This window comes from Haliotis rubra, unplaced genomic scaffold (genome assembly GCF_003918875.1).
Source record: "Haliotis rubra isolate DU_JTF1 unplaced genomic scaffold, ASM391887v1 Scf902, whole genome shotgun sequence".
NCBI lineage: Eukaryota > Metazoa > Mollusca > Gastropoda > Lepetellida > Haliotidae > Haliotis > Haliotis rubra.
Genome location: NW_025767638.1, coordinates 255535 through 269380, shown reverse-complemented (window position 1 = coordinate 269380; position 13846 = coordinate 255535). Strand labels below are relative to the sequence as shown.

Sequence of the window (13846 nt, the reverse complement as noted above, 5' to 3'; positions counted from 1 at the left end):
TGTCGATGTGACGCTAAATATTAACTCACTCACTCACGTTAAAAATCCCAATTATCAAATGATAATTTACAGTATAAAAGATGCTTAATTGTTTTGACATTGAAATATTTATCCCATGTGATGGAAAAATCAATACAGTCACGAAGGACATACTTGACCGTGATTCCTTCATCACAGGGGATGCAAAACGGAGATCTTCATTCACGAGTGGGTGAGTGAGTGAGTTAATCGCATTAGCAACATTGCAGCTACAATATTCATGAGGGTATCTTGTATGGCCAATGCGAGAACGTCAAAGTCTTCAAATCTGGACTGAACACTGGTATGATTGTCCCTTTATTCAAGTCTTATTCAAGTCTGGGAGTGTATCAGAACCATGCAACTATCGTGGAATATCTCTTCTAAACATTTCTGGAAAATTATTTGCTAATATATTAGAAAAGTGTTTACGCGCGCCTGGGTTGATCTAAACGAGCTACTTGACGAGGCTCAAGCTGGTTTTAGATCCGATTATAGTACAACTGATAATTTATTTATATTACAGTCATTATGTACAAAGTACCTCTGCAGACCAAAAGGGAGATTCTATTGCGCTTTCATCGACTTTAAGAAAGCCTTTGATTTTGTTGACCGTAAGAAATTGCTATTTATGTTACATACCAAAGGATGCCATGGCAAAATGTATAATATTTTAAGAAGCATGTATGACTCTGTTGCAGCCTGTGTTAGAACTAATTCTGGCAACACTGAATCGTTTAACACTTCCGTTGGTGTGCGACAAGGTTGTGTAATAAGCCCCGTACTCTTCATCTTCTTTATTAATGAACTTGTAGATGATATGTATAAATCGTGTAATAATGGAATATTTGTTACTCCCCAAATCAAAGATTTACTTTTGCTTCTCTTTGCAGATGATATTGTTACGTTTTCATTCATGGTAAACGGACTGCAGAGACAGATAAATATTCTTCAAACATTTTGTGACACATGGGGACTAGAGTTGAATATGGAAAAATCTAACATAGTTGTCTTTAGAAATGGGGTATAGTGGCACATTCTGAAAAATGGTTATTCCGTGGCAAAAGTATTAATGTTGTTTCATATTATAAATATTTGGGTCTTCTATTTTCCAGCCGATTAAATTGGTCCATGGCATCTAAAACCCTTGCAGCACAAGCTAAGAAGGCATTATTTCCTATTTTTAAACTGTTTAAGGCTAATAAGTTTATTTCATTTGACTCAGCTTGCTTACTTTTTGACACTAAAATAGCACCAATATTGTTATATGGATCTGAAATTTGGGGAGTAAACTATTTCGAAGCTATAGAAAATGTGCATGCATCATATTTTAAAAGATTTCTTACTGTAGGTAAATTTGCTTCCAACAAAGCCGTACTTGGCGATACAGGCCGCTATAGCATGCATATTGAGAGTCAAATGAGAGCTATCAGATACTGGATTAAACTTATAAGAATGCCTGATTATCGCTACCCCTATCAAAGCTATCAATTATTATTATCCCTAGACAAACGTGGAAAGTATTCTTGGGCTTCTGGTGTCCGAAATGTGTTATTTTCAAGCGGGTTTTCTTATGTTTGGTTTAAGCAAGATGTTGGTGATATAAAAATGTTTTTGTTAACTTTTAAGCAACGAATAAAAGATATATATATTCAGAATTGGCACGCATCAGTAAATTCATCGAGTTTTCTAAGTCATTATTCACAATGTAAATCGATGTTCGGACCTGAAAAATATATTAGGGTCCTTAATGATAAGTCCCTTTTAAGAAATTTTTTGTAAATTTAGAATCTCTTTACATGCCTTAAAAATACACCGTTATAGAAAAGATAAAAATACATTGGAAGATTTATCATGTTCTCATTGTTCTTCTGGTAAAACTGAAGACGAACGTCACTTATTATTAGACTGTGAGGCATTCTCTGCTGGCCGAAAGAAGTATCTAAAATGCTTTAATGATGCCCCACAAACGATATATAAAATACTTAATTCTAATAACGATGACACTATTAAATCAGCTGCCATTTTCATAAAACATTTGATGTCCATCCTTAAATCACATGTAAAACCATAATTTCGTGTCACGTGACCAATATTTGTTAAAATGAAAATTCAACTGTACTATGGGCCACTGTGCCTACATTACTGAATAAAACCTGTCTGTCTGTCTGTCTGTCTGTCTGTCTGAACACCCAAGTAGGTGTAACCAACAGTTGGTTTAATTGCATGTAATTTATTGATACCTACTTAGGTGTCCCACATCTTCTGCATTAGATACGGATGTAAGATCTAATCACGCTTTTGTAATCGGAATATGGGATAAGAAGCGGTGTCACAGATTTGTTGAGTGCTGCCTCCAACGTGATGATGTAGCATTGGCCTGTAGCCAGATCATTATGCAATTCAAGAACTTCAATTAAAAGTGGATGTGTATTTGACATGTTTTAATGGTCTGAAGGCAAGAAAGACCCGGGTGTGATTCGGTACAATGCGTGAATACCATTTTTGGAACCGACCCGGTATTTCTTGAATACTTGTAAAAGCTGCATTAAACGCAGCCTACAACTAATTCAGATTTCTATGTCAACATATTGTTTCAAGGCTTTAGTCGATACTAAACAGAATAACCTATGCACTGTGGTGCCGGTTAAGGACACGTGCACCAGCACTTAACTGGGACAGCATATACCCAATCTGGGGACACAGTTGTGTGTAGTCATTTACATGGGATATAGGGTTACTGCAAGACCTGTTTGTTGAAAACATTACACCTTATTAATATATGATTAATTTTCGTATATCTGTATACTGTTTCCAAGTATGCATATGTTGGCATGACATTATTATCAATTCACATTTAAGTGCAACATGAGAATTGTTCACTAAGAACTGAAAAGCTCTGGGCCTAGATTTTCGAAGCTCTCTTAGTGCTAAGATAGTCGTAAATTAATGTTAATGTTTGGCACATACGACTATCTTATCTTCGAAAATCTAGGCCCAGCTTTACAAAGTTGATTGGTAATGAGAGAAAACTTAAAACTTCACTTTAATTAGAATTCCTTTCAGTCTGATAGTACCTTCTGCAGCAATAAAGGTATATAGATTAAACTATTGTGTACAAGGCATGTCTCTACAAGTGTTTCAACGAGCATTTTATGTGATAACTTTAAAGTCTTATCACACGATTATCTGCAAACAAACCCAGATGTCTGGTGTTAACGAGATATACATTATGCATTATTCGCGATAGCTGACTATTAAAATTGAAAAGATGTAAATACATTTCTAACTTTCTGTTAAAGGTTTGCAGGAACAAATAGCACACTTGAGTTTACACAACGACAAGACGTACGTCGCCATGGATTTGCTGGTCTGCATTCTGATGACACTTTCATTTGGCATCTGTTCATGTGTGGACGATGTAGTTAATTGTAAGTTAAAATTCAGTGAGTTACTTTCAACTCGCACCTGGGATGAAGTAAACCGGATCTCCAAAATACATTGTTTTGTCCCGTGCGTCAGTACTTTGCGATATATGTTTGTCAAGAGATCTCCAACGAACTGCTGGATGTCATATGTAAGGGACTCAGCAACCACCACCACCACCGTAGACGGAGACACTCACATTGAACGCAACTACCCAATGGATGGAAGAGAACATCATCAACGTAATACAGGTTTGTTAAACTTTTGATTTTACTTTGTCAGGTAATGAATATAGATTTTCAGTTTCGTACAATGTAAACCCAAAAATGTGAATGCAAATATATTCAATGTGAAATTATAATAAATAACACAAAGTATTTGTTGTACAATTAACACATGTATTATAGAATGAACTCATTATGAACACACTTTGCTGCACAGCATTGATGAACAATGGAGTAGAAGTTCAACATTCAGTGACAGTACAGTTACAATGACATTATGAAACAATATAGCATTATTATACCCAAAGGCAATTCGTTTACTTTGACATTATGAAACAATATAGCATTATTATACCCAAAGGCAATTCGTTTACAATGACATTATTAAACAACATAGCATTATTATACCCAAAGGCAATTCGTTTACAATGGCATTATGTAACAATATAGCATTATTATACCCAAAGGCAATTCGTTTACAATGGCATTATTACAAAATATAGCATTATTATACCAAAAGGCAATTCGTTTAGAATGGCATTATGTAACAATATAGCATTATTATACCCAAGGCAATTCGTTTACAATGACATTATGTAACAATATTGCATTATTATACCCAAAGGCAATTCGTTTACAATGGCATTATGTAACAATATAGCATTATTACACCCAAAGGCAATTCGTTTACAATGACATTATTAAACAATATAGCATTATTATACCCAAAGGCAATTCGTTTACAATGGCATTATTTAAACAATATAGCATTATTATACCCAAAGGCCATTCGTTTACAATGGCATTATTACAAAATATAGCATTATTATACCCAAGGCAATTCGTTTAGAATGGCATTATGTAACAATATAGCATTATTATACCAAAAGGCAATTCGTTTAAAATGACATTATGTAACAATATTGCATTATTATACCCAAAGGCAATTCGTTTACAATGGCATTATGTAAGTATATAGCATTATTATACCCAAAGGTAATTCGTTTACAATGGCATTATGTAACAATATAGCATTAATATACCCAAAGGCAATTCGTTTACAATGGCATTATGTAACAATATAGCATTATTACACCCAAAGGCAATTCGTTTACAATGACATTATTAAACAATATAGCATTATTATACCCAAAGGCAATTCGTTTACAATGGCATTATTTAAACAATATAGCATTATTATACCCAAAGGCAATTCGTTTACAATGGCATTATTACAAAATATAGCATTATTATACCCAAGGCAATTCGTTTAGAATGGCATTATGTAACAATATAGCATTATTACACCCAAAGGCAATTCGTTTACAATGACATTATTAAACAATAAAGCATTATTATACCCAAAGGCAATTCGTTTACAATGGCATTATTTAAACAATATAGCATTATTATACCCAAAGGCAATTCGTTTACAATGGCATTATTACACAATATAGCATTATTATACCAAAAGGCAATTCGTTTAGAATGGCATTATGTAACAATATAGCATTATTATACCCAAGGAAATTCGTTTACAATGACATTATGTAACAATATTGCATTATTATACCCAAAGGCAATTCGTTTACAATGGCATTATGTAACAATATAGCATTATTACACCCAAAGGCAATTCGTTTACAATGACATTATTAAACAATATAGCATTATTATACCCAAAGGCAATTCGTTTACAATGGCATTATTTAAACAATATAGCATTATTATACCCAAAGGCAATTCGTTTACAATGGCATTATTACAAAATATAGCATTATTATACCCAAGGCAATTCGTTTAGAATGGCATTATGTAACAATATAGCATTATTATACCAAAAGGCAATTCGTTTACAATGACATTATGTAACAATATTGCATTATTATACCCAAAGGCAATTCGTTTACAATGGCATTATGTAAGTATATAGCATTATTATACCCAAAGGTAATTCGTTTACAATGGCATTATGTAACAATATAGCATTAATATACCCAAAGGCAATTCGTTTACAATGGCATTATGTAACAATATAGCATTATTACACCCAAAGGCAATTCGTTTACAATGACATTATTAAACAATATAGCATTATTATACCCAAAGGCAATTCGTTTACAATGGCATTATTTAAACAATATAGCATTATTATACCCAAAGGCAATTCGTTTACAATGGCATTATTACAAAATATAGCATTATTATACCCAAGGCAATTCGTTTAGAATGGCATTATGTAACAATATAGCATTATTACACCCAAAGGCAATTCGTTTACAATGACATTATTAAACAATATAGCATTATTATACCCAAAGGCAATTCGTTTACAATGGCATTATTTAAACAATATAGCATTATTATACCCAAAGGCAATTCGTTTACAATGGCATTATTACACAATATAGCATTATTATACCCAAGGCAATTCGTTTAGAATGGCATTATGTAACAATATAGCATTATTATACCAAAAGGCAATTCGTTTACAATGACATTATGTAACAATATTGCATTATTATACCAAAAGGCAATTCGTTTACAATGGCATTATGTAACAATATAGCATTATTATACCCAAAGGTAATTCGTTTACAATGGCATTATGTAACAATATAGCATTAATATACCCAAAGGCAATTCGTTTAGAATGGCATTATGAAACAATATTGCTGTATTTACTGACACGCACATTATGCAAAACAAGTTGGTGTAATTTCTTAATATTGTACACAAGAGTCAGTGCGGTAATATTTAGCGTCACATCGGCATTATTGCAGCCATATCGTAACGGGAACAATTTAATTTATATCAATGTTAAAATCAATAAATCTTGAAAGTAAAAACCTGTCATCGAAGGACAGTAAAATCCTAGACTACCACAGCTCTTCATTTAAAACTAGTACGCTATCTTAAAAAATACATTTTGTAAATCACTAGAGACAACAGTACAATATAAAAGACGGGCTATAGATCACCAACAACTGAAGGTTGATCACCATACTAGGGACCATGGGGACTTTGCTACCTATATGGACCCTAGCTGGATGTACATCATCCCTTCAGCCGCTGGCGATTGTAACCAAATTTAGCCATAATTAAACATCACAAAGATCTATGCTTAAAATCCTGGTAAGTTTTAAATTTACTTTGAAAGTTTCGGGACTCACGTACCTTCTCAGGAGTTACAATACTTTAATCCCCCTTTAGGGTACAGCCATTAACAATCTAAGTTACTAAGTTAAACTTCCAATCATTAAAACTATCTATCTACAAATGATATCAATCAAAATTTGTCCATCAGTTCAATTTCGTTTACAAAGTCAATAATTAAATGATAATTAACTTAGTTTAAAAGATCTTTTACCGTTCTAACACTGAAATTTCCACAAGAGAATGTTGTCAGAAGTTTACATGCAGGGATTTTACGTAGAGGACAATTGTACACTGCGCGACCTCTGTGTCATTATTTACAGGTATGGGGAGTTTTTCGGACAGTACCCTCAATGTGATTTTGTTTGATGGTTGTATTCAGCAGTATATGGCTATATGGAATGTTTTGTACAGGATCAATTATTTAGGTCTTCACCAACCCATCGTGTTATCAGAGGCACGAAATGGGATCGGGATATCAGGCCCGCTGACTCCTTGACACGTCGCATAGTGTTCTAACTGTGTAGGTCGATGCGCATAATGTGAATCACTGGATTGTCTGGTCTAGCTAGATTATTAACAGATGTATTCATGTATTGGATATAAGCGTGTCCGTGTACCTGCGTGCGTGTTTCAATACACAGATGTATATTTTTCGGGCATTGCTATCAGTTATAATGTTTTGTTTTGCAAATTACAGGACATGTTAACCAGGAGGTACCAGTCAAAAGACCACAAATGAATGGGAATGACAACACACGTATAGACATATATAAAGAAAGTGACGCCACAGAAACTGCCATGCATGCACCTACAGAGGAGGAACAGACAACTCTTCTGTCGGTACAAGTCGGAAACACACTTACAACCGTCAAGGATTCTACTGCATCCGTTTCATCTGTCAAGGATTCTACTGCATCCGTTTCATCTGTCAAGGATTCTAACGCATCCGTTTCATCTGTCAAGGATTCTAACGCATCCGTTTCATCTGTCAAGGATTCTAACGCATCTGCTACAACTGTCAAGGATTTGGCTTCATCAGTGACGTCAACCAAGGATTCGGCCCCATTGGTGCCTACCGCCAAGACGTATACAGGTAAAACTGCCAAGATTCTACCGTATGGGTTACAATTAGCAACACTTCTACTGCCTTAGTAACTGGCATGTGCCAGCTTTACCACAGGGTCTGCTAAAACACGTACAGTGTTTGTTTGAAGTCTAAATGTAGGGATGTGTATTACATAGAGGATGATTCTCCCTGCGTGTCCTGTGCTCCATGTTTTTAGGATGTGAGAAGTTTGGGACATTACAGTACATGCTTTAAGCCAAAGTTTATATTTGAGCAATTGCTTATACACATTACAGTACATGCTATAAGCCAAAGTTTATATACGAGCAATTTCTTATACACATACCTATTTACAGTTTCTAAATAGTTTGGAAATATTGGACAAACGTTTCCTCACAAAGAAAGTGATGGTATGCAACAAGAGGTGTAGTTACAGGTACAGTTTAGATGCAGTCATGGAAGAATGCTGATCTGCTTGCTTCTGTGTTTTGGTTGCCATGCGAACACTCTTCCAGCTGGTGTTTCTCATCTTCTCATTCTTCCAGCTGATGTTTCTCCTCTTCTCATTCTTTCAGATGATGAGTTTGTCCAGACCCAGTACCGAGTTGTTACCCAGACGGGCACAAAACCAGGAAGTGACACTGACAGTGATGTTATGCTAGTTGTTCGTGGCGACAAGGGCGAAAATAAAATGTATTTGGAAAACCCAGGGGACGACATGGAACTAGGAAGTAACGATACGTTTCTGGTGAGTAAGCTGTTTAATACTTTGGCGTGATTGTTCACGCCTGAGATAGCAATATTCCAGCTACATCATGCCAGTATTTAAATAGTCCACCAGGCAACCATTAAGAATACGAGCAAGGGCATATGTAGTTGTGATCCTGCCTGAGTGGTATTTGAGACACGGCGAGTAAAGGTTAGGTGAGGTGAAATTGGGTTTAACGTTGTGCTTGAGAATATTTCGCTCACATGACGACGTACATGCGTGTGTATGTGCGGCTGCTTGATCTAGCCCAGACTTAAGCTGGTTTTATAGTGCTAGTCCACTGAGATACCATGCCGCACTGAAGCATGAATACCCAACTCAGACACATAATACTGACTCCGAGCCGACCAGTCCTTGTTGTACCCATTAATGCCGAGCGCCAGGCAGGGACCAACAAGTGCCATAGTTTAACGTCTTTTGGTGTGACGCGGTCGGTGATGGAACCCGCGACCTTCCGCTCTCCGGGCGGACACTCTAACCACTACATCACGGAGGCAGTCACGGCGAGTAAACATATGAGCAGGGATGTACGCAGAAGTGAAGTCAAACAATGGAGTTAAAAATCCTGATATTTTAAAACTAAAGCAGTCTGTTACTCAAAAGAGGCGATCCTTCCTCAAGGACTTTCTCATATTCGAACCTACCAACTTTATGTGTCATTTTAACATGTTTTCATCTATTTATCCAAATCAATTTGAGGAGTGTAACGTGTTAATTCCTAAGAGGAAACAACGGTTTCCCGGGAATTTGTCAGTAGATCAACAGTAGTGAAACCAACAATCAACGAAGAAATGTTATATACTTAACAATTGTATTCTAAAGTTAAGGAAGAATGCAACACAACAAATGGCACTGTAATCATCCTTACTTGCCAAATATGTATGTAGTAAATTGTCATTGCATTTTCCAACACGTAAGTGTACCTTATGGACAGCGATTGTTTCCCCGCTAGTCTCATGGTATAGATATTAACTGAAAGTTAAAACCATTTCATGCTTTAAATATAACGTGTATAATGAACTGCTTATCTACAAAATGGACAAACCGCAGAAAATGATCTGTACTATCACTGTATCTAAGGCGATGCTGCTAATGTGCGTTACCAGCATCCCAACATGGCGGCAGGTAACATCGCTTGGCAATTATTTCCCTTGAATTAGCAGTCTTCCACGTGTATACAATCAAAATCATTTAGAACACTGATAAACTTTGATGGTGTAAATACATTGAATGCACTAAATTTGCTTATTAATGTCTATGTGTTGAAGAATAAGCATTTTTAACATCGCGAAGACCCGGGATCGATTCCCCACATGGGCACAAAGTGTGAAGCCTATTTATGGAGTCCCCCGCCGTGATATTGCTGGAATATTGTTAAAAGTGCGTTAAACTAAAATCGCGGAATACGTCGGATTGAGACCCAAGATGTATTCCATCCTGAAAGCCGACAACAGTGAGATCCGAAAGCCGAAAGGGATCAAGAAATAGGTGGTGAAACAACACATCAAACACGCCCTCTTCAAACAAGCTCTGTTCAAGAATAAAACGTTCAAACACCAAATGAATGCTTTGAGAAGCGACAAACACAACATCTATGGCATCACTCTCAACAAGACCTCCTTGTCGCCCATGGTTACCTAACGGTGGATCGCCATCGACGGCGTCATGACTTACGCATACAGACAGACGTGCATAAACCACTGATTGGACCACGATGCGTTGGGAGTTTCTAAGACCCCCTATTAAGGAAACTCCACTCGGCATGTCAAGGTCTAGTCAGTAGTTGCTGAAAATGGGTTGCCCTAGCGAAACCAATCTTATCATTGACACTTTCCGGGTTTAACGGGTCTAGGCTCGGCTGTACATCGAATGATGTCTCTGCTCGAAAATCACTATTTTATACTAGGCGCTTGGAGCGGAATTATGTAGAAATAAGCCTATAAGAGGAAGTGGTCAAGAACCCCCACTATGTAACTACACTATTTTACAGGCTTCATAATCTCGAATTATCTCCCTTGTGACTGTACTTACTTTTTACGTACGCGTCTAAAGTTTTCATTGTCCGGCGCTTTTAAAATACGTGACCAATGAAGATCCGAACTGGAACTGATAGTCCATGGACAGATTAATATTCTGCTCTCGATCTACCCAATTGGGATCAACCAAGTCACCAAACCTGTTAACCAGATCCCATTTGTTACCTCTTACGAATTGAATGGGCTACTGAAGACCAATTCGTACAGGATAAGCATGGGTGAATGAAGGGACATTCTAACCCGGACCTTCACGGGTCTCCTAAGCTTGAGACCCGTGAAGGTCCGGGTTAGAATGTACCTTCAGTAACCCATGCTTGTCGTAAGAGGCGACTAACGGGATCGGGTGGTCAAGCTCGCTGACTTGGTTGACACATATCATCGGTTCCCAATTCCGCAGATCGATGCTCATGCTGTTAATCACTCGATTGTCTGGTACAGACTCGATTATTTACAGACCGCCGCCATATAGCTGGAATATTGCTGAGTGCGGCGTAAAATTAAACTCACTCACTCAAGTTGAGGATGGAATAATGTTGGTGAATGGGCATGTAATAACCTTGATCAATGAGGAATGTGAAATTGTAAATGTGAATATTTGCAGATAACGTCCGGCAAAGACATTGGCAACATTATTGCTATGGATATAATTATCTCGATATTTGGACTCGAGCCTGACTGGTTTCTTGTGGCAGTAAGTATTTACATTTCGGTGTTGTGCGACAGGCGATACAATGCTCTGGGTATACAAGGGTGGTGACATGTAAATGTGAATATAGAGAAGACATCCAGACAAAGACAAAGGTAACATTATCGACATGGCGATAACTACTTTGGCATACGCATTGAACACAGGATGGCTATTTAATGCCATAAATATTCACATTTTGGTGTTGTGCCGTTATATTTTTAAACATTGATTCACAGAAAACTAGGAAAATAACACACGCATGTACGATCGCATTTCCGTACTCTGGAGATTAATGAAAGGTCAGAGGGTTTCATTCCAGAAGTGACCAATATGTGGCATCACCCAATTGTATTGATGCCGTACAATGAAAAGGTTTTGGTTGGTTGTGTGATGCGGCAATAGTGCTCGCAAGCCCAACACCCTCACGTTGCCTCAAAGGGCGGTTTCACATGCCCAATTCTGTCAATCGACTTGTCATTCCATGTGCACTGTACTATATATTGTACAAATAATGTATTTAATATCAGTCTGTCAGTTTCCTTAGTGCTCTATGCCCAGAACACAGTGGCTCATTGGCGAAGTCTGCAGTTGATTGTCATGGGCCGAACCAGCCTGACCTTTTATCTGGTAGTATAACATCTTTAGTCTTTGCTGTGAGATCTGCAGCAGCAGAACATATAGCCAATAGATAGCTACAAGTTTTTGTGTCAAATGTGCTTGAGTATAACATCCATTTATCTTTAGTCTTTGCTGTGAGATCTGCAGCAGCAGAACATATAGCCAATAGGTAGCTACAAGTTTTTGTGTCAAATGTACTGGAGTATAACATCCATTTATCTTTAGTCTTTGCTGTGAGATCTGCAGCAGCAGAACATATAGCCAATAGATAGATACAAGTTTTTGTGTCAAATGTGCTGGAGTATAACATCTCTTCATCTTTAGTACTAGCTTGGAGATTCGCTGCTGCATAATAGAGTTCGTGGTGGAAAAGGCTGTGATGAACCAGTTTCCTTTTGAAAGACTTCCCTGCACCTTGATTAAGAATGCGACTACTCAGTTCTGACATAACTGCGCTCTTCGATGTCACTACTAGCTGGGATATTCTACAGGATCGTCTTCTATTCTCCCTGCTACTAGCCATCTATCTTAGTCCAAGTGAATACATCTGCAATTTCCAAATGTATTGCTGATGTCAACAGAGAGGGATTAGGGGACCTACATGTCGGTAGTCTCACATTCTTAAAGTCAAGCATGACAACAATTCTCACCTTCCAAGAAGCTAAGCAGGCACGACTAACTGTAGTAGTTCGGTTATCTCTACTGTAGCCTCTCGTCCACTTAATTTAAGTGGAAAACAGAAAAAACTTTAACAATCCAGACACCGGAACCGATTACTGAAACAGAATCTGAAGTCGACAAAGCGAGAAAAGTAATATTAAGATAAAAGAAGCGAGAACAGATGCAAACACAAGCATAAACATCAAGTCTCGTTTAGAGGTCACCGTATTTAAATAACGCCAATGGTCCCCTTGATAGGTAATCCATCATAGGATTAATTCAAAATCGTTCTCTTGATTATTATCGCACTGATGAAACACCTTGAATTAATCAAACTTTTAAAATTGACAATTGGTCCTTATCATAACGCCAAGTACTAAAAAACCTAAACCTGATAATATCCCAGATCCTTTACAACCTTTTCCAGGTCTACCACATGCTGTCACAGATGTAAGCAGTCCCAAACCCTCTTTGAACCCGTAGATGGGCAAACAATCTTTTAATACTTATTTTATAAAGGCTGGGAAAAAAGAAGAAAACCGGAAAACATTTCCGCTGACATAGTACCATGCAATAGCAGCATACTGTAAATATGACAAGAAGTACCTTTAAGCAAAATAACTGGCAGTCTAATGGAAACATATCCATGTAAAAGCAACCTCGCATAGCCTTGTCCAAAGTGTTTTTGTTGTTGACCTCTCTCAGATAATAAGCAGATAGTCAGTTACACATTGTAAGTGTACCATTAATGGGAATCATTATTACCTCATCTATAATTTTGCTAGGAATAAGAAAACAAATTCCTCTCAGGCATTAGCACATTAAATACTGTAATAGTGAACAGATTGAACTTCAAGTACTTGATATATATTTTTAAGAAACAGAAGTCCCCATAACCTGATTTCAGTGACGCTTGTTGTGGCATGATATTCATGTTCCATCTGTCAGACAAACAGACAGATTATTTATTTAAGCCTCACGTCCCATGTAAAAATACAGGACATATAAAAGCTAACTATAGTACAAAATAAAAGTGAGCCACCCGTTTAATATTATTATATTCAATATGAATTGCTTTATTTCAGTTGATATTCAGGCCAACGGCCGATTACAACAGAGAATGCATATACAATATATTAGCATAGTGCGCATGCGTAAAATATGCATATTCATGTGTAGTAA

The 13846-nt window shown here is 36.9% G+C and overlaps 1 protein-coding gene across 1 annotated transcript; it reads left to right on the top strand.

Annotated features, from left to right (window-relative positions):
* Positions 1-3665: 3665 nt before the first annotated feature.
* On the top strand, positions 3666-5919 carry LOC124264021. Its single transcript, XM_046698741.1, has 3 exons — positions 3666-3695; positions 4861-4929; positions 5815-5919. Exons 1-3 carry the CDS (start codon positions 3666-3668, stop codon positions 5917-5919), a joined length of 204 nt encoding a protein of 67 aa, XP_046554697.1.
* Positions 5920-13846: the final 7927 nt, after the last annotated feature.